Below are 25029 nucleotides of genomic sequence, written 5' to 3' on the forward strand. Positions count from 1 at the left end.
TTGAGCACCCATGTTCTACACAGGCTAGTTAGTATAGAATTTAAAATTGGGGTGGGAGCAGGTTGAAGATTAGATAAATTAAGCTAGAACTTCCACTTTAATAACTTATACCAAACAAAGCAATCTTACTTGGTAACATCAGCATTTTCAGTGTCTGTACAATGATTGTACAATAGCCTTCATTAAATGTTTCATTCTTCACCAAAAATACTGCTACCAGATGCATTGGTGATCACTGTACTTAGTGTTATTAATTATAATAATGTGGCAAAGTGATCAGGATGTACAGAGTGCCGTATCTCATGTAAAATGCTCAGATAGCTATATTCAGATTAGTTAAAAGAAGCTCACCCGCTTCTGCACACTTGTCAAGTTAGGGCAAGCAGCTGTGTTCATACAGTCACGGCGTCCCCTTGGAGTTACATAGGCTGCCTGCATGCAGTGCCTGGAGACTCAAGCTGTATAAGCAAATGACCAACTCAATCTGTATAGGCCACAGTACCCATGTGAATGAGGCCTAAATGATTTCAGAAATGTCTCAAACTGATCCAATATGCAAGTGGAATTCGCCTGAAAAAAGCTGCATTTGCCCAATCGACACAAGCCCAAAAACCCATTGACTCAGGCCCTATAGCTGCTTAGATGGTGGTGCCTTTTATCATCAAGAGATAAAATATAAAAATGATAAAGCGATCATATACTTCTTTTGCAAAGGGTTTATGATCAGTTTCAGTAGTGTGTAAAGCAAACATATATTTCAAATTGTATATGTATCGTATGCAAATTAACTGCCACACATTAAAGACACTGATCATTTCGACATTTATTGCACACAAAACAGATATTATTAGTTCCTACTCTGCAGTTTAAAATCCTTTAACATTACAATAACAGTTAGTACGCTCTGCACATAGTGTCTTTTTCACATACCTGAATTATTATTTTTATTTTATTTTTTACTTTTTGTATCTAATGTTTTTTGTATTTCATGGTGTGTTTTAATCATGTGTATGCATGAGTGTGTGCACACATGTACTTATTGTCACTCTAAGGTGTGTGACAAATAGTGGCATACATATGGATCACCCAATATGCAGTATAGCTGATTCCCCTTTTTTGGATAATTGCCTGTAGTCAATTAAGACAATTAATGGGTGGAGCCAGTGATCCTTGGAGCTACTATTTATTTTCAAAGTTTCATGTCTGTAATGTGGTTATGACTAAGGCCTTATAGGCTGAAACGCGTCAACTGTTCTCATTTGCGTTTGGTCACTGTGGCTTGTCAATAAATATTATACTTCTTAAGAGCAATCACCGGAGTGCGGATCATCTTTTCCTCATTTCCCTACTCAGCCAGCGACTATGGATCGAGCACCCGGGATCTCTGCTTTCTATGTGATGTATGGGTAGTAGCACTGACTTTTTTGTTTATGCTCTGCACATAAGCCTGCAGAGGTAATCTGGTAATACATGTTTCTGTTCACTCCAGTATATGACCTATTGCTTAGTATATGGATAATATACACTCATCAGCCACTTTATTAGGTACACCTTGCTAGTACCGAGTCAGACCCCCTTTTGCCTTCAGAACTGCATTAATTCTTTGTGGCATGGATTCAACAAGTTATTGGAAACATTCCTCAGAGATTTTGGTCCGTATTGACATGATAGCACCACACAGTTGCTGTAGATTTGTCAGCTGCACATGCATTATTCGAAATTCCCATTCCACCACATCCTAAAGGTGCTCTATTGGATTGAGATCTGGTGACTGTGGAGACCATTGAAGTACAGTGATCTCATTGTCATGTTCAAGAAACTAGTGGTGAGATGATTAGAGCTTTGTGACATGGTGCATTATCCTGCTGGAAGTGGCCATCAGAAGATGGGTACACTGTAGTCATAAAGGGATGGACATGGTCAGCAACAATACTCAGGTAGGCCGTGGTGTTTCAACGATGCTCAGTTGGTACTAAGGGGCCCTAAAGTGTGCCAAGAAAATATCCCTCACACCATTACACCACCAGCCTGAACTGTTGATACAAGGCAGAATGGATCCATGCTTTCATGTTTTTTACACCAAATTCATACCCTACCATCTGGATGTTGCAGCTAAAAAGTCCAATTTTGGTGAGCCTGTGTGAATTGTAGCCTCAATTTCCTGTGCTTAGCTGACAGGAGTGGCACCAGCTGTGGTCTTTTGCTGCTGTAGCCCATCTGCTTCAAGGTTTGATGTGTTGTGCGTTCAGAGATAGTATTCTGGATACCTTGGTTGTAACAAGTTATTATGCAAGTTACTGTTGCCTTTCTATTATCTTGATCCAGTCTGCTCATTCTCATCTGACCTCTGACATCAACAAGGCATTTTTGTCCACACAACTGGGTATTTTCTCTTTTTCGGACCAGTCTCTGTAAACCCTAGAGATGGCTGCGTGTGAAAATCCCAGTAGATCAGCAGTTTTTGAAATTCTCAGACTAGCCCGTCTGGCTCCAACAACTATGCCACATTCATAGCCATCTAAACCCCTTTCTTCCCCATTCTGATGCTCGGTTTGAACTTCAGCAAGTCATCTTCATCACATGTAGATGCATTGAGTTTCTGCCATGTAATTGGCTGATTAGCAATTTGTGTTACCAAGCAATTGAACAGGTGTACCTTATAAAGTGGCCGGTGAGTGTACTTTTGTGTATAAATAGCATGGGACATATTTATTTAGTTACTTCTATAGCGCCGTCAATTTATGCAGCGCTTTACATATACATATAAGTTGTGTATTGAAAAATGCAGCAGGAGTAACAGTTTAGATTGACTGGAGAAAAATATCTTACTATGAAATATCAGTGACATTACAGGTCTGCCTTTGTATGGACTATTACATTTTTTTTTTATATAGCTATAGGTATTTATAGGATGCTGTCAATGTATGTAGTGCTTTACACATTGTACATTCACACCATTTCCTACCCTCAAAGAGCTTACAATCCAAGGTCCTTATCTCACATACATAAACATACTAGGGCCAATTTAGACAGGAGCAAATCAGATGAACGGCCCAGGACGCAGACGGTCTGCGTCCAGGGCTGATCATTTGCAGGTAATTATTGCATGAGCGACTACCTGCGTTCGGCCGTGAACAACTGCTGGAGTTGTCAGCCTCCCATTGCTTTCAGTGGGATTTCCTCCCTGCAGCTATTCACAGGAAACCCCTACTGGGTTGGCAACAGCTGATCGCAAACAGCCCCGTCCGCGTGTGCAAATAGGGCCTTAAGCTGTTTTGTGCTTTGACTCATTGATCACACAATACAACACTTTACTACATAAAACATTAACATACATTATTGTCATCATTCTACAGTTCTATAATACTTTGAAAATCTACACAATGATCTTCATGTCTGTAGCATTTGGATGAAGGCAAAAAAGGGATGGAATGAGTAAAAACTGCCATAAACTTGGGGCCTTTAAAAAAAAAAATAAAAAAAAAAAAAAGATTGAACAAAAACAGAATTGTTGCCCGTTGTTTCTCTCTTATTCTGTGGGAAAATAAAACAAGTAATCTGGACTCTAGAAGCAATAACTTGGCTTTTGCTCCTGTTTTATTTTCTCTACTTTTTTTAGTGCAGCTCACAGGAATGGCAACACAGCAGGAGCCGTAGAGAGGATGGATAAAGTAATTTCCTTTTTTCCCAGTGTAACAGCATGCTTACTAACATTTTCAAGTTATTTCCAGGGGCACTTTAGAACTAATATGGATGGCTTTGCCATACATGGTTATTGTCTCTGAAAAACACTAAATATTATATTACTCCATCACTACCTTGTTACAAATCACAAGACTACAACAAGTGTGTTATGTCTTCTAACAATCATTATTTTCAGCCTTATTTTCAGGTTTTTTGATTATTTTTTTCTTTACTCTAAGTAGCACAGCTATTGTTATGGAAGATAAAGATTGGTATAAAAATAAATTTAGCCTAATATCTTTGTCATAAGTATTAGCTGGAAAAGCCCACAGTTTGGAGCTGGTAGAAGTTCCTTCACATACATTGTGCTGATTAGGGATGAGCTTCAAGTTTGACTCGACATTGGCTGTTCGATCGTTCGCCGAAGATCGAACATTATGGGGCGTTCACGTCAAATTCGAGCGGTGCGTCTTGCCCCATAATGCACTGCGTTATCGCAGTGCATTGCTGGCTGATGATTGGCCAAGCATGCACTATTACCCGCATGCTTTGGCCAATCACAGCGCCGTTAGCAAAGAGAGCCATAATTGGCCAAAGGCATAGTGCCTTTGGCCAATTATGGCTCAGGGGGTTAAGTCCACGCCCCACACTATATAAGGCCGCCTGCACGTCGGCCTTGTGTAGTGTGTTGCTGGCGGAGAGAGAGTGTCATTTCATTCACTTTGAGCAGGTAGTTTATTCAGTTAGCTAGATCTCACTGCAGACCATTCCTGCTGTACTGTTTCTAATATACTTCAGGCAGGCAGTTGATTCAGTTAGCTGCAGTGTATTTAATATATATATATATATACAGTCAGACTGGTGTGTGTGATATATATATATATATATATCCACTTTATCCAGTTTAGCTAGATCTCACTGCAGACTGTTCCTGCTGTATTGTTTCTAATATACTTCAGGCAGTTGATTCAGTTAGCTGCAGTGTATTTAATATATACTGTATATACAGTCAGACTGGTATATATATATATATATATATATATATATATATATACTGTATCTCCACTGTATCCAGTTTAGCTAGATCTCACTGCAGACCGTTCCTGGTGTACGTATTCAAATACACTTTCAGGCAGGCAGGCAAGTGATTCAGTGATCCGCAGTGCATTAAATATATATACATTCTCCAACATATATATATATATCCACTGCATTCCAGTCTAGCCAAGCCTATATCTGACTGCAGGCCATTGCTGGTGTACCTTTTCAAATACACTTTCAGGCAGGTGATTCAGTGATCTGCAGTGCATAAAATATATATACTGTCTCCTACATATACAGTGGGGACGGAAAGTATTCAGACCCCCTTAAATTTTTCACTCTTTGTTATATTGCAGCCATTTGCTAAAATCATTTAAGTTCATTTTTTTTTCTCATTAATGTACACACAGCCCCCCATATTGACAGAAAAACGCAGAATTGTTGACATTTTTGCAGATTTATTAAAAAAGAAAAACTGAAATATCACATGGTCCTAAATATTCAGACCCTTTGCTCAGTATTTAGTAGAAGCACCCTTTTGATCTAATACAGCCACTTTTTGGGAAAGATGCAACAAGTTTTTCACACCTGGATTTGGGAATCCTCTGCCATTCCTCTTTGCAGATCCTCTCTAGTTCTGTCACGTTGGATGGTAAACGTTGCTGGACAGCCATTTTTAGGTCTCTCCAGAGATGCTCAATTGGGTTTAAGTCAGGGCTCTGGTTGGGCCATTCAAGAACAGTCATGGAGTTGTTGTGAAGCCACTCCTTCGTTATTTTAGTGTGCTTAAGGTTATTGTCTTGTTGGAAGGTAAACCTTCGGCCCAGTCTGAGGTCCTGAGCACTCTGGAGAAGGTTTTCGTCCAGGATATCCCTGTACTTGCCCGCATTCATCTCACTCAATTTCAACCAGTCTTCCTGTTTCTGCAGCTGAAAAACACCCCCACAGCATGATGCTGCCACCACCATGCTTCACTGTTGGGACTGTATTGGACAGGTGAAGAGCAGTGCCTGGTTTTCTCCACACATACCACTTAGAATTAAGGCCAAAAAGTTCTATCTTGGTTTCATCAGACCAGAGAATCTTATTTCTCACCATCTTGGAGTCCTTCAGGTGTTTTTCAGCAAACTCCATGCGGGCTTTCATGTGTCTTGCACTGAGGAGAGGCTTCCGTCGGGCCACTCTGCCATAAAGCCCCGACTGGTGGAGGGCTGCAGTGATGGTTGACTTTCTACAACTTTCTCCCATCTCCCGACTGCATCTCTGGAGCTCAGCCACAGTGATCTTTGGGTTCTTCTTTACCTCTCGCACCAAGGTTGTTCTTCCCCGATAGCTCAGTTTGGCCGGATGGCCAGCTCTAGGAAGGGTTCTGGTCGTCCCAAACGTTTTCCATTTAAGGATTATGGAGGCCACTGTGCTCTTAGGAACCTTAAGTGCAGCAGAAATTTTTTGTAACCTTGGCCAGATCTGTGCCTTACCACAATTCTGTCTCTGAGCTCTTCGGGCAGTTCCTTTGACCTCATGATTCTCATTTGCTCTGACATGCACTGTGAGCTGTAAGGTCTTTTATAGACAGGTGTGTGCCTTTTCTAATCCAGTCCAATCAGTATAATCAAACACAGCTGGACTAAAATGAAGGTGTAGAACCATCTCAAGGATGATCAGAAGAAATGGACAGAACCTGAGTTAAATATATGAGTGTCACAGCAAAGGGTCTGAATACTTAGGACCATGTGATGTTTCAGTTTTTCTTTTTTAATAAATCTGCAAAAATGTCAACAATTATGTGTTTTTCTGTCAATATGGGGTGCTGCGTGTACATTATTGAGGAAAAAAATGAACTTAATTGATTTTTAGCAAATGGCTGCAATATAACAAAGAGTGAAAAATTTAAGGGGGTCTGAATACATTCCGTCCCCACTGTATATCCACTGCATTCTAGTCTAACCAAGCCTATACCTGACTATAGGCCATTCCTGGTGTACATATTCAAAGACACTTTCAGGCAGGCAGGTGATTCAGAGATCTGCAATGCATAAAGATATATATACAGTCTCCTACATATATATCCACTGTATTCTAGTCTAGCCAAGCCTCTACCTGACTACAGGCCATTCCTGGTGTACGTTTTCAGCGACACTTTCAGTCAGGCAGGCAGGTGATTCAGTGATCTGCAGTGCATAAAGATGTATATACAGTCTCCTACATATATATCCACTGCATTCTAGTCTAGCCAAGCCTATACCTGACTGCAGGCCATTCCTGGTGAAATTTTTCTAGTTAACTTCAGGTGGTGTTTTGCTAATCCAATTTTACAGCATATCTGGAAGGCCACCAAGGAAAGGCAGACGCTCACAGGCCACTAAAAGAGGGCAAGCAGGCTCTAAGTCTACAGCCAACAGTGATGGTCGTGGACATGGTGCATCCTCAGCATGTGGCCGTGGGGCACGCTTGTCCTTTTTTTCGACAGCTGGCCGCGTTGAGCCACAACATGCAGAAGAGTTGGTAAAGTGGATCACAAAGCCGTCCTCATCCTCTGTCACCCAAGCTAAGACAAGTTTGGCTGCCAATGCAGCTGCCAAAGCGGCCTATTCCATTGGCTCAATGGCATCTTTCACTCCTTCCCTAGCCCCACCATCATGTCCTGAGGAGTCCCCCGAACTGTTCGACCACAGTGTCGGGTACATGCAGCAGGGGGATGCGCAGCATTTTGAAGGCTCCGATGATGGTACCCAGGTTGAGAATGAAGGCAGTAATGTAAGCCCAGAGAGAGGGGGTGCCCAAGAAGGACAAGAAACTGGCAGTCATGTTCCCCCTGCAGCAGCATACTGCCAGGTTTGATCCAGTGGCGAGGAAGGAGGGGATGATGAGGTCACTGACTCTACGTGGGTGCCTGATAGAAGAGAGGAGGAGGCACATCTCCAACGAGGCAGGATGCCCTCCAGGGGCCAGCTTAAGGACAGCCTTTTTTTGAGACGTGTGCAGCAGGTCGCACCGTTGCTGTTTGCAACATATGTCTGAAGCGTATCAAGCGTGGCCAAAACAGCAGCCGCTTGGGCACCACATGCTTGACCAGACATATGTTGAGCTCCCGTGCAGTCCATTGGCAACAGTACTTAACCACTTCAATACCAGGCACTTAGACACCTTCCCGCCCAGCCCAATTTTCACCTTTCAGCGCCGTTGCAATTTGAATGACAATTGCGCGGTCATGCTACACTGTACACAAACAAATTTTTTATCATTTTGTTCCCACAAATAGAGCTTTCTTTTGGTGGTATTTGATCACCTCTGCGGTTTTTATTTTTTGCGCAACAAATAAAAAAAGACCGAAAATTTCGAAAAAAAACAAGTTTTTCTTTGTTTCTGTTAAATTTTTTTGTAAATAAGTACGCTTTCTCCTTCAATAATGGGCACTGATATGGCTGCACTGATGGGCACTGATACGGCGGCACTGATGGGCACCGATGAGGTGGCACCAATGAGGTGGCACTGATGAGGTGGCACTGATGAGGTGGCACTAACGGGCACTGATGATGGGCACTGATAGGTGGCACTGATAGGTGGCACTGGTATGCGGCACTGATGGGCACTCATAGGTGGCACCGATGGGCACACATAGGCGGCACTGATGGGCACTCGTAGGTGGCATTGATTGGTATATATGGGTGGCACTGATGGGTACTTATGTGTGGCACTGATGTGTGGCACTGATGGGCACTGATAGGTGGGCACTGATGGGCACAGATGGGCACTGACAGGTGGCACCGATGGGCAATGACAGTTGGCACAGATGGGCAATGACAGGTGGCACTGAAAAAAGCATTGCTGGGCAGATCTGGGCATTGCTGGGCAGATCATGGACTTAATAGTGCCAATCAGTGCCCATTTGTGGGCACTGATTGGCACAGATTGGGCACATGTGGATGGCCATGGGGTACATACCTGGCCATCCACGTTGCCCCTTCCCTGGTGGTCCTAGTGGCATCCCTGGTAGTCCAGTGGGGTGATCTGAGGGGGGCTGCGCTGATAAACAATCAGCGCAGACCCCCCCTGCCAGGAGAGCCGCCGATCGGCTCTCCTCTACTTGCGTCTGTCAGACGCGAGTGAGGAAGAGCCGATCAACGGCTCTTCCTATTGACAGCGCGATCAGCCGTGATTGGACACGGCTGATCACGTGGTAAAGAGCCTCCGCTGGAGGCTTTTTACCAAGATCAGTGTAGCGGTGTGTCAGACTGACACACCGCTTCACCGATCGCCGCGATGCGCTCCCCTGGGGGCGCGCTGCGGCATGTTATCCTGCTGGACGTCATATGACGTCCAGTCAGGATAACAGAACCACTTCCCGGACGTCAATCCGCTATAGGGCGGGCGGGAAGTGGTTAAAAGACCCACACCAAAGAACAAGGCGGACCTCTCTTTGCTCCTCATCAGCTGAGATCTCCAACCCCACTACACCTTCAGTCCTCTCAGAGACCTGCACTGAGAGGAATCAAGGTGTAGAATTAGGTGTCCCAAGCACTTGCGGGCAATCTGCTAGTGGTACACCTAAATCCGATTGTTGCAGGCAAATTTCCCTACCCCAGTTGTTAAATCGACGAAAGAAATTTGGCGCCAGCCATCAACATGCTCAGTGGCTGAATGCTAGTTTGGCTAAATTGCTAGCACTCCAACTGCTGCCTTTTCAGCTGGTAGACTCTGCCCCCTTTCGAGAATTTGTGGAATGTGCGGTACCTTAGTGGAAGGTTCCCAAACGCCATTTTTTTTTCTCGGAAGGCCATTCCGGCTCTCTACCGGCATGTGGAAGGCAATGTCTTGGCCTCGTTGGACAGGGCGGTCAGCGGTAAGGTGTATATTACCGCTGACTCATGGTCCAGCAGGTATGGACGGTTACCTTTCTTTCATGGGGCACTGGGTAACCCTGCTGGCAGCTGGGAAGGATGCAGGACAGGGTGCAGTAATGTTGGAGCTTGTTCCACCACCACGCCTCCAAAATGCTGGTAGTGGTGATTCTTCCACACCTCTCTCCTCCACCCCCTCCTCTTCTTCTACCTCTATGGCCTCTATGGCCTCTTCCTGTGCAGATTTGACCTCGGAACCAGCGGTGCTCCGTAAGCATTCTAGGGGCTACGCAAGCAATCAGGCAAAAAGATGCCATGCAGTGCTTGAGTTGGTCTGCTTAGGGGACAGGAGCCACACTGGGGCAGAGATTCTGGCAGCTCTGCAGAAGCAGGTTTAGAGGTGGTTGATGCCACGCCAGCTTCAGGCAGGAATGGTGGTTTGTGACAATGGCACCAACTTCCTCTCCGCCCTCCGACAGGGACACTTGACCCATGTTCCCTGTTTGGCTCACGTCCTTAATTTGGTGGTGCAGCGGTTCTTGTGCAGGTACCCGGGCTTACAGGATCTCCAGGCCAGGAAAGTCTGTGGGCATTTCCGCCAGTCATATAATGCTAGTGCTCGGCTGGCTGACCTTCAAAAGGAATGCAACCTGCCCAAGAGCCCCCTCATCTGTGACATGCCCACCAGGTGGAACTCAACGTTGGCAATGCTGCAGCAGCTGCACATGCAGCAGAGGGCTATAAATGAGTACCTGTGCGAGTATGGCACCAGGGTCAGGGGAGCTTGGCTTTTTTTTCGCCACACCAATGGCTAATGATCAAGGATGCATGCACTGTCCTGTCACCATTTGAGGAGGCCACGAGGATGGTGAGCAGTGACAGTGCATGCATCAGTGATACTGTCTCTCTTGTCTTCCTGTTGGCGCACACGCTGCGTGGAATAATGGACAGGGCACTTGAGGCAGAACAGAGGGAGGAAGAGGAGGACTTCCTTACCTCTCAAGGCCCCCTTTATCCAGACAGTATTCATGCAGGCCTGCCTATCACACAGGAAGAGGAGGAGGATTGTGTCAGCATAGAGGTGGAGCCTGGCACTCAGCATCAGCAGCAGTCTTCAAGGGATCGTTTTCAGTCCCCAGAAACCCATCGACTTGTACGTGGCTGGGAGGAGGTGGCTGTGGATCATGTCGTCCTTAGTGACTCAGAGGACTCCGGACCGAATGCCTCAGCAAGCCTACACTGCATGGCCTCCCTGATCCTGCAAAGCCTGTGAAAGGACCCTTGGACTTGTGGTATCAAGGAGAGGGATCAGTACTGGCTGGCAACCCTTCTTGATCCACGTTACAAGGGTAAGGTTGCGGAAGAAACATGAAACATCTTCGGGAGGCCTTGCAGAAATGTTTGTGAAATGCGTTTCCAGAGCTTGGGAAGTTGCAATTTCCTGGTCCTCCTGGACAATGTGTTGCTGAGGCTTCGGTCAGTCACAGAAGGAGCGGTGGAGAAGGTGGCCGTCTCACCAATGCATTCAGACAATTTTTTTAGTCCGCAGCCCCAAGGTCTGATTGGTTCCAGCAACCATCGCCAGCATCTGATTTACATGGTACAGGAATACCTTGGGGCAAGATCAGACTTGGAGACCTTTCCAACCGAAAATTCACTGGGTTACTGGGTCTTGAGGATGGATCACTGGTGAGAGCTTGCACAGTATGCAATTATGCTACAGTATGCTACTGGCCTGTCCTGTATCCAGCGTTCTATCTGAACGCACATTCAGTGCTGCTGGAGGCTTTGTGACCGATCACAGAGTACGCCTGTCCACAGACTCGGTTGATCGGCTCACCTTCATAAAAATGAATCAGTCTTGGATCACCAGCTACCAAGCACCTGATGCTGATGTAACCAAATTATTTTTTTATGAATGTGAGATCCCTTGAAGACTGCCTATGCTGATGCTGAGTGACTATCCTGTTATGCTGAGTGACTATCCTATTCCTCCTCAATGTTCATGTTGATAGCTTCTTAGAACATTTTTGGTTCTGGGCACCACCACCAGTGCCTAACGCTTGTAATTACAATTTTTGCTGTAATATTTTGCAGCAGGGCTCGTTCCTGCGTTCAACTAGAGTATCTGTGAGGGGTTGCAGTGTTGTGGCACCAGTGCCTAAAGCCCAATTTTTCTGCCCCTGTTTAACAGGGGCATGTAATTACAATTTAATATTTTGCAGAAGGGCTTGTTCCTGCGTGCAACTAGAGTATCTTTGAAAGGTTGCAGTGTTGTGGCACCATCACCACCACCACTGCCGCCTAAGGCACAATTTTTCTGCCCCTGTTTAACAGGGGCAAACAATTACAATTTTTGCTGTAATATTTTGTAGCAGGGCCCGTTCCTGTGCTCGACAAGAGTATCTGTGAGGCTTTACAGTGTTGTGTCACCACCACCACCGCCTAAGGCCCAATTTTTATGCCCCTGTTTAACACATTTTTGATCTAATATTTCACAGCAGGGCTCATTCCTGCGCTCAACAACAGAATCTGTGAGGGGTTAGAGTGTTGTGGCACCACCACCACTGCCTAAGACCCAATTCTTCTGCCCCTGTTTAACAGTTGTGTTGCGTAATTCCAATTTTTGTTCTAATATTTCACAGCAGGGCACGTTCCTGCGCCCACCAAGAGTAGCTGTGAGGGCTTACAGTGTTGTGGCACCACCACCACGAAAGGCCCGATTTTTCTGCCCCTGTTCAACAGGGGCATGTAATTACAATTCTTGATATAATATTTCACAGCAAGGCCCATTCGGGCGCCCACCAAGAGTAACTGTGAGGGCTTACAGTGTTCTGGTACCACCAACACCTAAGGCCCAAATTTCTGCAGAGTATATAGGGCAGGCCGTATAGTAGATACAGGCAGTCCCCTAATTACAAACAAAGGGAGACAACAGGAAGTGAGAGGAAATCTACCCCAGGAAGGGAAATTCTCTCCTGTAATTAATATGTTAATTAATGTAAATTGTAGTTAATATGGGAAAAGGTGTCTCCACTGATGCTTTATTATGATTAATCCTTGTTTCCCTAAAAACCCAAAATTTTTAAAATCCAATTGTCATTTGGACAGAAAGTGAGGTAAAATCTTCTGAACAGGGGCACAGACAGCAAAACAAATGTTACAAGGGTGATGATAACCCTTCCCTATGTTATCCAAAAAACTTAAAAATTGATTTTTTTGACTGGAGCTACACTTAAAAAATTTACCTGTTCCAAATTACAAACAGATTCAACTTAAGAACAAACCTACAGTCCCTGTCTTGTTTGGACCGCCTATATACTGCTGTTCAGAGTATACAGGGCCTGGGGTGCGGGGTTCCCCTTAATATCCATACAAGACCCAAAGGGCCTGGTAATGGGCTGGGGGGGGGGGTGTACCCATGCCGTTTTTCTCAATAATTTTCATCCATATTGCCGGGACCCGACATTACATTACAGCCACAAGCAGTTTTAAATTACTTTTATTCCTTTAGAAATGTCATGGAGGGACTATTCTAAACACGGGAAACACGCGCCACTTTACAGGCATACTAAAGACACCCCCCAGGTACAATATTTAAAGGAATATTTCACTTTTATTTTTTCACTTTACGCATCATTATAAACACTGCTCCCCAAAAAACGTCAGTTTTTAAAACTTTCTTTGCATTGATACATGTTCCCTGGGGCAGGACCCGGGTCCCCAAACCCTTTTTTAGGACAATAACTTGTATATAAGCCTTTAAAATTCGCACTTTTGATTTCTCACGTTCGAGTCCCATAGAATTTAATGGTGTTCGAATGTTCGTGCGAACTTTCGGTCTGTTCGCATGTTCTGGATGCGAACTAAGCCGGGGGGTGTTCGGCTCATCCCTAGTGCTGATCAAAGGTCTATATTCTTCTTATCAGTGACGTCTGGGTGGCAAAGGAGATGTAAGGATTTTTTCTGTGTATAGTTTGTTTCCCATTATTGGAAGTCTATCAGTAAAGGTTTTTGTATATGTATGAGCAGATAAAAATTAATCCTAGTATTGTGGTGGTGTTTTGGTTGGAAAAAAAATGTTTTTAGGAGTAGTTTTGGGGCAGGTCTGTTTTCTTATGTGTCTTTCCTCCTTAACCACCTCAATACAGTGCACTTTCACCCCCTTCCTGCCCAAGCCATTTTTCAGCTTTCAGCGCTGTCACACTTTGAATGACAATTGCGTGGTCATGCAACACTGTACCCAAATGAAATTGTTATAATTTTTTCCCCACAAATAGAGCTTTCTTTTGGTGGTATTTGATCACCTCTGCAGTTTTTGTTTTTTGCGCTATAAACAAAAGAAGAGTGACAAGTTTGAAAAAAACACAATATTTTTTACTTTTTGCTATAATAAATATCCAATTTTTTTTTTTTTAAACAATTTTTTTCCTCAGTTTAGGCCAATATGTATTCTTCTACATAGTTTTAGTAAAAAAAAAATCTCAATAAGCGTATATTAATTGGTTTGCGCAAAAGTTATAGCGTCTACAAAATAGGGGATAGATTTATAGTATTTTTATTTTTTTTTTTTTTACTAGTAATGGCGGCGATCTGCGATTTTTATCATGACTGCGATATTGCGGCAGACATATCGGACACTTATGACACATTTTTGGGACCATTCACATTTATACAGCGATCCGTGCTATAAAATTGCACTGATTATTGTATAAATGTGACTGGCAGGGAAGGGGTTAACACTAGAGGGTGATCGAGGTGTTAATTATGTTTCCTAGGGAGTGATTCTAACTGTGGGGGGAGGGGACTCACAAGGAGGAGAGGAGACCGATCGGTGTTCCTCTGGACTGAGAACACACCTCTCCCCTGACAGGACGTGGATCTGTGTGTTTACACACACAGATCCACGGTCCTGCCGTGTAACCGGGAAATCGCAGGTGCCCGGCGAACATCGCGGCCGCCAGGCACGCGCATCGGGTCCCCAGTGACACAGCGAGCGCGCGCCTCCTGGTGGGCTGGGAAGGCGAGGGCATCATATGATGCCCTCCCAGAACGAGAGCCGCGCCGCGTGGCCGTCATATGACAGACGGAGGGCGGCAAGCGGTTAATAGTGCAGTACTATAGTTTTACTGATCCTCTTACTTAAAGTGATCCTAAAGGATATGTTTGTTAACATGTTATACTTACCTGCTCTGTGGTTTTGCACAGAGCAGCCCTGTTCCTCCTCTTCTCGGGTCCCCCATCTGTGCTCCCGGCTCCTCCCCCCTTCCGAGTGCCCCCATAGCAAGCTGCTTCCTATAGGTGCACTAGCACATTTTCGCTCCCAAGCTGCACTGTGTGTTCATTGACGCACAGATGGCAGCTTAACCCCCCTCTCCGCATAGACCCTGATTGACAGCAGCAGGAGCCAGTGGCTCCTGCTGTTGCCTCTCTGTCCAGTGAGGAGGGAGAGTCACTGCTCCCGTGCACAGCGCTGGATTGAAATCAGGCTCAAGTAAGTATAGGGGGGCTAGGGTGAAGGTGTACACAGGGTTTCTCTACCTTAATGCATTCTATGCAAAAACCTTTTACCTTTTAGAACCACTTTTAAGAGGAGCTCCAGCTACAAATACTGCTAGCTGCTGACTTTTAATATTAGGGCACTTACCTGTCCAGGCATCCAGCGGCGTCCTCACCCAAGCCAATTTGGCTATCGGATGCTGGCGGTGCCATCTTGACTGAGAGAAACCGGCAGTGAAGCCATGCAGCTTCACAACTGGTTTCCTACTGCTCATGCGTAAAGCGCGCTGTGCTTTGTGAATAGGCCACAGTCTTCCGGGAACTGTGAAGTGTCACAGAAGGGGGCTGAACTTCCGGCTTAGTTCGCGGCGGTTGTCAAAACCAGATACCCACTCCCCCTCCCCCTAAAAGGTGGCAAATGTGGCAGCAGAAGTGGAGGCAGACAAGCAGAGCTTTCCCTTTTTGAATGAAGCTCCACTTTAAAGCATTTGTAAACCGCTGAACTTGTTTTTTTCGTCTTACCTGCAAGGCAAAGGCATAATGTGCTAGTATGCATCGCAAACTAGCACATTATGTGAAACTTACCTCAAAATGAAGCCTGACATCGCATTGCTGGAGATGGCGGTCACCCGGTCTTCCTTCCGGGTTCGTGGACTCTGGCTCTGTGACTGTCTGAAGCCCCTAGTCACGACACAGGGCTCTGAAGAAACGGCACGGGCGGTTGTTCCTTCAGAGCGCTTGCGCCAGTGATTTCACTGGCTGCATAGACAGTAAATATCTTGGTACACGTTTAGAAGATATTTACACTGCCTATAGGTAAGCCTTATTATAGGCTTACCTATAGGTAAAACTTAAAAATGGAAGTTTGCTTCCACTTTAAGATTTGCAGCCTATTCAAACTAATTTAAAGCATTGCAATTTTCAGATGGCTTGTCCAGATATCTCAGCAGCTGTGCAGTAAGGCTTCTGATAGAATAGATGGTCACTAGAAATAGAATTTATGTGTATTTTTATATTTATAAAGTGCTCTATAGTAGCTCTCTTGATCTTATTCTCTTCCACTTGGCTGCAGCAGTCAGTTTATTAAGTGGAAACCATTTTTCCAGCTGAGGAAACAAAGAGGGATTGACAGAGAATAGGCTTTGCAGGAGCTCATTTGACGGATAGTGTCAGTTCAGATACAGGTCCAGTGATGCAAGTTCAACTCATATAATGGATTCCCATCCTGTATTAGAGCTGGTTATAGTAATGCCATATCTTGATGCACAGAAAATTTTTTTTTTTTGTGATATAGCCAGTAAGTAATGTTTTTCCAGTAAAGCCGCTAAATAATGTTACTTTAACTCTGCAATGGACCATTAGGAGTCATTTATTGGTTAATTTATGTAAGTTGTATACTGCCTTTGCGGTGACTTACTGCAGCTTTGTGCCTTCCTTTACACACTGACGAGTGATCTGAAAGCGAGAATTGAGTCTGATTATATCACAAATGAGAACTGTGATAATGCAGGACTATTATGGCTGGAGGTCCATTAGTGCAGTTTCACAGTGGCAATACCAAATTTTTCCAAGAACTAACTTTGGCACAGGATGTAGCATAATTCCAGGAAGACCTTTATAAAATAGGGGGTTGGGCAGTTACCTGGCGGATGAGGTTCAATATTAAGAAATGTAAAGTTATGCACTAGGGGGCCAAAAAATATACATTCAAATTACACATTAGAAAGAGGCTCCCCAGGGCGAATTGGTGATAGAAAGAGATCTGGGATGCTTGTAGATCGCAGACTTAGCACTAGCATGCAATGCCAAGCTGCAGCTAACAAAGGTAGCAAAATACAGTTGTGCTTTAAAAGAGGCATGCATTCTAGAGATGCACCAATAACTTTTTACAAAACACTGGTTTGGCCTCAGCCTGAATATGCAGTTCGGTTTTGGACAACAATCCTCAAGAAAGATGATGAATTAGACAGAGTTCAGCAACAGCCAACAAAATTTATAAGGGGGATGGACTATCAGCTATGAGGATCGATTACATAGGTTATAGCTGTTCACTCTGGAGAAGAGGGGATATGATTACGATGTACAAATACTGTATACTAAAGGTGACAGTAATTGTAATAAACTGTTTACTCTAAGGCCCCAGACACAATTTTAGGTTAGAAAAAAGAAGGTTTAGCCTTAGATTGCGGAAAGAGTTCCTTACTGTTATAGAAGTTAAAATGTGAAACTCCCTCCCCCAGGAAGTGGTACTAACTGAGATTATCGACAACTTCAAAAAAACTTTTAGATGTCTTCCTCAAGAATCAGGATATATAGGGTTATGGGAATTGTTAGAGAATAAAAATCACACACACATACAGAGATTGAACTGAATGGATCGGTATCTGTTTTCAGCTTTTTAAATTATGTAACATAAACTAAACGGTCCCATACCTTATGATGCTATAGAAAAAAAGTGGCACATATTTAACACTTCCCCTTGAACTAATTCCACCCTTGATTTTTTGTTTTTTTGAACATTATTTGCTTTTGCTGAAATCTGGCTGGTCCCATGAAAATGAACAGTTTAGACTCCCTTCACTCATGTGTGGTGCATTACTGTGCACATGTTAACATGCGGTATTCTGGGCATTAACAGGGCTTGTTTCAAGGCAGCCCATTATTTTGAATGGGCTGATACCACGCCTAAACATTGACCACCATTTTTTAAACGCACTGCACCATGGCACATGTAAACCTGAGCACAGTCCCAGACCACACCCAGGTATTGATCTAAACAGGCGGCCTGTGAAGACGGCCTGTGAAGACCAGTACACCCGCATGAATGAGGCCTTAACTAGGCAGGCTATTTTCTTACCAGACAGTGATTTGCCAAACCAACTCTCTGTATTTCTTCACTGTAGCAGGGGCTCCTCCCACTCAAATTTTTTACTAAGCAACATTACTTTGGAGAAGGAGAATAAACAGAACACATGCTAGTAATGTTGGCTGCTTCTTTACATTTATAGGGCACATATATATTAGCGATGGCACAATTGTCTCCTCTAACAATGGTAATTTTACCAAATTCCTTTCTTTTTTCAAAATATTTATGCTTCTGAGAACCTACCACTATAGAAACCCACTCCTTCTTAGGCACAATCACACTTCTTTTATTGACTCCAGAGGACAGTGCCTTCTTGGAGTCTAATCCTTAACTTGCCAAACATCACAGAAGCTTCTCTGTCTGCAAACATGGCTCCTGGGGTGGATGGCCTTTCAGCAGAGGTATATACAAATATGCTCTATTTTTACCACCACAACTATTACACACATTGGGAAAGACCATCATTTCAGGTACACTCCATCATCTATGTATGGGACTATTATTGTGATCAACCGGAAGACTCATAAGGACCCCTTTAAATCTAATCATACTGGCCTATCCCGCTGCTAACTACAGATGTTAAAATATTGGCCAAAATGCTGCTCTTCAACTATCCTAAGTTATAACTAAAGTAGTAACTTGTGACCAATTATTATCACCAAGTTTGACTTGCGGGGAGCCTATAGTCCAGGAGGGCTATGAGTAGAAGACAGCCTTTCGCACTTTGATTACACTGTGATGCCTTTTAGGCTTTCCAAAGCCCCCAAAATGTTCCAACATTTTGTGAGTGACATTTTCAGACTTGACCAATCTATTTTTGGTTGTGTATCTGGACAACATCCCAATCTTTTTCCCCCAAACTGGATCAGCATAAAGTTTGTCAAGAAGGTCCTAAGTCACTTTTGAATTCGCAGACTGTACACCAAGCCAGAGAAATGCAAGTTTGGAAGGGATATTATTCAATTACTTGGTTTATCATCTCTACAGAAGGGGTTGCTAGGGATCTTAATCAGAACCCCAAAGTCTATATGCTGCACACTGGTAAAGTCAGGGTATCTGGAGGAACAAGTAGATAAATTGTAGGATGATGAATAAACCAATAAAACTTGCTTTCATATAAACCATGAAGTAACATTTATTATCTGGCCGTAGATAAAGCACACAGTCTAGATAAACACAGCCCTACGTGAACGATGCCGTCTAATTTAAAAGGTAAAAGCCCAAGTCTCCTCCAGCCTCAAACACTAAATGCAGGGCCCAGTAGTTGTGATGGAAACAGGCTCAAGGTTCACATACCAGCCAGAAGGCACATAAAGGTTCGCTGGAACCAGTCGTTGGTGTCCCACGGGGAAGGCATGCATTAATGTGGTGTGTAGTAAGGCTGGAGTCCACCAGGAAGATGGCCGCTCACAGGCTGGAGACAATAATGCGGCAAGCCAAGGGAGATGACATGGTCACTCCAGCGGCCCATGTCAGAGGAAGTGTCTGGGTCACCCTTGCCAGTGTACAGCAATATAGCCTTTATGTTTCTGTTTTAGATATCTCCATACCTCCAGTGGATTGCATGCAGCACAGGACTGGATCAATAGGATGCATGCTACTACCACATATAACTGCTAGCCCATTCTATGGTTGAGCCCCTTGAGTCTGTTTGTTGCATTTGGGGATCTTAATAAGGCTTCTGCAGTTCTGGATTGGCCCACTACTACCCATAATAGTGGTTTGCTTTTGGGATTTACTAAATTATATATCAAGTTCCAGTCCAGACAACCCCTCCCAACCTAACTCTTAGTACAGACCCCCAATCCCAGTACATAATGCAGACTCCCCATAGTGCTGCCATCCCCCAGTACGGCCACCCCCTCTTATTTCAACACATACCTTCCTTCAGTACAGACACCCCCAAGTTCAGTCCCTGCTTGTGCAGACCACCCCCAAAAAAAACCCCACCCCCATATAGACCCCACTCAGTACAGACCCCTGGCCCAGTACAGAACCCCCCCCCCGCCAAAGCTTAACCTCTCAGCAGTACAGACACCCTTTAATGCAGATCTCCTCCTGCTACTTACCAGATGCAGTAGCAGTTCAAGGCGATGGAAGTTCTCTTCTTGGTTTTGTCATGTGACTTGAGCCGAGGAAGAGCCTTCTCTTGACTCTGAACTGCCACTGCCAGACAGACAGAAGCAGAACTGCAGTGCCTACGACACTAGCAGCATAGCACCACTTCTGCCTCTCTGACAACCGCAATTGTGCACACACCCAGAGTGCCAGTACATGATGTGCACCAGACCCCCTGAGTATGCAACTGCCTCAAGCAGTACCTCAGTTTCTCCACTTCGGCTTCTCAGAATAATTGGGTCTCCCTGCTCTCTATAGCTGAGTTCACTTAAAACAATACCCTGCATTCTGCTACCTTGCTGTTCTTCACCAGTTATGGATTTCATCCTGCTTCTCTTCCTTGTTGTTCTACGAAATCTTCAGTTCCAGATGTGCAAGACAATGTTACCTTCTTTTCTGGCCCAAGCCCAATCCAGAGCCAAACAATGGACTGACGAGAAAAAGGATTGTCCATCCTTTAAACCTGAAGACTTGGTATGGCTTTCTACTACCAGCTTCTAAGTTGGTAGTAGGTTCATTGACCTATTCCCTATTCAAAGAGTAATTAATCCTCATGCTTCTAAACTTGCTTAGAATCCATCCAGTATTAAGCTATAGTACACTGTACCGCCCTTGTTAATGTACACAAAACAAAAACGCTAAATATTCGTTTTTGGCACTACTACAGTTACAAACAACAAATAATATACATGTATGCGGTATGGCCGTGAATGTCATGAGTAGGAGAATTAAAAACATAGAAAAAAAAAATTCTATTTTAGGCCAGTTTTTCTTTTGATGATAAAAAAAATCAAGAGATATCCGTTAATAATTGCCACAAAATGAAGGCTTAAAGGCATTATTCACCTGAATACACAATAGTTGCAATGATATATACAATGTTACTAACACATGCCAAAACTCAATGTTCAGATGTTGAGATTTGTTTTACTGTCAGTCATGAAGTTGTTAAACCTCCCCCCGGGAGGAATGGGGTTTTTCCAGTCCCTAACCCATGGCTGTATTATCTGGCTGCATAGTTTACACCATTTTGGTGGGTAGCATTTGTCTACTATCAATTTATGTCACAAAATCTGTCCCCATATGAAACTAATTCTGAAATGCCAGTGCTGTAGTGTGTTTACCCCCGATGGACAATAAATCTTTAACTGAATCAATAGTATTTGAAGGCTTATGCCTCGTACACATGATCGGATTTTCGTCCGGAAATTGTGTGATGACAGACTGCCTAAAATCTGACCGTTAGTACGCTCCATCAGACAATTGTTGGCCAACTTTCCACCAACAAATGTTGGATGGCAGGCTAGTAAATTTTCAAAGGTCTGTTGTCAGATTTTCCTATCGTGTGTACACAAGTCTGTCACACAAAAGTCCAAAATGCAAACACGCATGCTCGGAAGCAAAGACGAGCCGGAAGCAGTCATTCTTTAATTGGATAATAATGAAGCCGCTTTGCTGGTGATACTGATGGAGTTATGGCAAACACATTTTCAAAGGCTTTTTTTTCTAGTGATATCAAGAATAATATTATTATGCTTGTTATTTATTTTTGGTGCAAGTTACCACAACACCATTATCCCGTAGTTTTTAAGATCAAAGATACAACTATGTTGGTGTCCCTTGTTAATTTTAAATTGTATTTTTTAAAATGTAACTGCCTACTCCCAAACTGTCATTTGAAGTAAAACACATAGCAAGTATTATTCTCCACAATTGTTTTATTGTGCATTAAAAAAAAAGAAAACAAATAAAATTAGACATGATATCTGCCAATAGAACTTAACCAAAAAGTGCATTCTATGCATCCAAAAATATAGAAAGTATACCAAATCAAATCATTATTCAACCTAAAAATAAAATAAAAGCCTCATGCATGTGTCCTGCTTCTTAATATAGGGGTTCAACAATGCCAATAGTTGGTGAAAGCAGGGGTCCGTCATCCAGAGATAATTCCGAAAATTATCTGGAGTATTCTGGAGCTCCCTCAGCAAAGGCATATGACATAATTGGTCACAATTAATAAAGCAACCAATTTTTGGTCCAAGAAATCCTCCTCCTCCTGTTCCTGGACTGGACTTGGGTCAAAGCAATAACTCCAAGGCCAATAATAAATAACATGTTATCTCCTTCCGTTCCGCAACATGGCTGGTTGACGAACAGCTGTTCAGAAACAAACTGAAAAGCACGAAATGAAAAGCGTGAAATGAAAAGCGCGAATCAACACTCGCCAAACTTCTACTAACACGAAATTAGTAGAAGGAGCCCAAAGGGTGGTGCCTGACAATTGAACTTCCTCTTTATTGGCACGTAGTACGTCACTACGTTCGTGTTGGTTGGCAGACAATTGTGTACCGTTTGTATGCAAGACAAGTTCACGGCATACGCCCTTCGGACAAAAGTCTGATGCTTTGTCTGCGGAAAATCCGATCGTCTGTGCGAGGCTTTAGACTTGTGGGAAAAAAAGCTGGTAAAACCTACCTGTCACAGTTTTACTTTCCTGATGCACTCAAATCTTTCCAGAGGAGTCCTGCTGTCAGAATACAATGGCACAGCAAAGAGGATTCCTCCAACCACCTCACATTATTTTTTTCGATCTGCCAGCTGGGTTTTTTTTTTTATATTCTCAACTTTGCCATGCTCTTGCTACTCCTTACAATATACAAAATGGACTTGCTCTGGGCCACAACGTTTATTAGTCTAATATCTAAAATATACAACACTTTACTTGCCAGGTCTCGCTGCCCTTTAACCTCCCTGGCGGTATGATTATTTCGGATTTTAGGTGCTGAAAGCGGTACAATTATTTTGCATGGAAATTTGGCGTTTTATATTGTAGGTCTGTAAATCTTAACAATAACACACTTAAATCTGTCCAAACCAGAGTCTAGTAGATATCCCGGGTATGATAAAGTTTGAAACACAAAAACATAAATTATAATATAATAAATAAAAATAAATAATTAAAAAAAATAAAAAAAAATTGTAATAAAATAAATTTCCCCACAATTCACTATCGCTCAATTCTGCAAGTGTTCTAATTTACTATCGCTGTTTTCTAGCTGGTCTAAAGCCACTTTTGACGTAAAGGGACACTTTTTGGTTGCTATGGACAATCTCCAGTTTCCAGGCAGAAAGAACAGTGTATATCATGTAAAACTGCATGCAGGGCATGGGCCAAACCACTGGGGACAAAAGGGATGTGAAATCATTTCATACAGTACTGTAATCTGTAAGATTACAGTACTGTATGTGTTATGATTTTTACTTTTTGTTGAATTTGCCGCCAGGCTCCGCCCCCGTGCGTCGCGCCGCTCGCAGGGAACGGAGCCTGGCATGGAGAGGCTTCGGAGGAGGACGGAGCCCTCGGACACTGCGGGTGACATCGCAGGATCCCGGGGACAAGGTAAGTAACGCCGCCCCAGGATCCTGCAATGCGATCCCGAGTGTGGCTCGGGGTTACCGCTAATGGGATTGAATTTTAACCCCGAGCCACACTCGGGAAAACCGCCAGGGAGGCTACTGCTACCCTGTAAAGAAAAATGAATACAAGACCTGAGTCCCCTTATGGATCACATTCCAACCACTTTACTTATGCTAATTGTCATGGGTATGTTGGAAGTCCACGCTTGATTCATTTATGACAAGACATAATGGCTGCAATTCATAACCATTCATGTACTGTAACTCACTTTTTGTTCTTTACTTTCTGTCTTTTCACTTTTCTATAAAATATAGTATGGAAAAGCTGGGGAACATTGACTTATGTCCTTATATATTTGTTTCTGTCACATTGCTACTCACATTTAAATAAAAGGTTTCACGTTGCTTCAAGTTTGAAATTCAAAGCAATTCAGGCACAATTTACTATCCACCTAATTTACTAATCACTAACGTGATTAATTCTTACTGCTTTTATTAGGGTAGTTTTGGTGGCTTTCATCATTTTTATTGAAAAAAATAGACAGAGAATGTGATATGCTTGGTTTATTAATGGAGCTGGTATGTGCAATGTTTTCATGGCTTTGTGTGTTGTGTTTTTTTCCAGAGATTGGCCGAGTTAGTCTACATGATGTATCCTGCTATTTTTCCTTACTGGAAGGGGGAACTGCTGAGGACAAACTGGAGTGTAAGTCCCATTTTTGACCCCTGTCTGATAAATACTTGAGCATACCAATAAAGGAGGGAGGTTTACTAAAACTGGAGCACACATAATCTGTTGCAGCTGTGCATAGTAACCAATAAAGCCCCGTACACACGATCCGAAAATCGTACGTAAAATGCCGCATTCGAAACGATCGTACGATAATCGGATCGTTAGTACAGAGCTTTCGAGAGCCGATCAGGACAGTTCATCCGATATTATTCTATCGGACATGCACGGAAATTTTTTCCGTACGATGCCAGATCGTACGATTTTCGTTTAATCGGTACAGCTATCGTTCGAAAATGCAATACAAATGCATTGCAACACATGACATCGCTTCCGAATTTTTATTCTGTCGTACGGGAATTTTCGGGACTTTAGTAAACTCATCAGATTCGATGTGAGATTAGCATGCAAACAAAAACGGACGATCATTCGTCCGATATTCGGATCGTGTGTATGGGGCTTCAGAGTCTAGATTTTATTGTCAAAGCTTAATTTAACAAGCTGAAGTTCAGCTGATTTTAGTAAATCACCTCAATAGTGTTAATGTGATGTAACTTCGAGGCCATCATCATCGCAATGGGAGTCTCCATATGTGTTCTGTGCATTATGTGCCACTTTTAGTCATGTTTTTCCCTTTTGCATTTCAGAAGAAGATACCAGCCACTTTATGGTCAGTTACATTAATGCTAAGCCTTAATTCTGTTTGCATTGATATCCGATTTTCAAATGGCTGACTGGTAGGGAGAAAAAAACAGATGAACAGGAAATGAATGTAGATATGCTAAGTAATTGACTAGAACAACTCCACTCCAGTATACTATTTGTAGTAG

At 43.4% G+C, this 25029-nt stretch overlaps 1 protein-coding gene across 6 annotated transcripts in view; it reads left to right on the forward strand.

Moving 5' to 3' along the window:
- DGKA (diacylglycerol kinase alpha) overlaps positions 1 to 25029 on the forward strand; it is a 340054-nt gene that overhangs the window by 223603 nt on the left and 91422 nt on the right. For all 6 annotated transcript variants that reach the window (XM_073613952.1, XM_073613953.1, XM_073613954.1 and 3 more), the window contains one exon: positions 24095 to 24175. In XM_073613952.1, the coding sequence (XP_073470053.1) occupies positions 24095 to 24175 (81 nt within the window). The remainder of the gene's footprint in view (positions 1 to 24094; positions 24176 to 25029) is intronic.

Source organism: Aquarana catesbeiana, linkage group LG02 (assembly GCF_042186555.1).
Source record: "Aquarana catesbeiana isolate 2022-GZ linkage group LG02, ASM4218655v1, whole genome shotgun sequence".
NCBI classification, from domain to species: domain Eukaryota; kingdom Metazoa; phylum Chordata; class Amphibia; order Anura; family Ranidae; genus Aquarana; species Aquarana catesbeiana.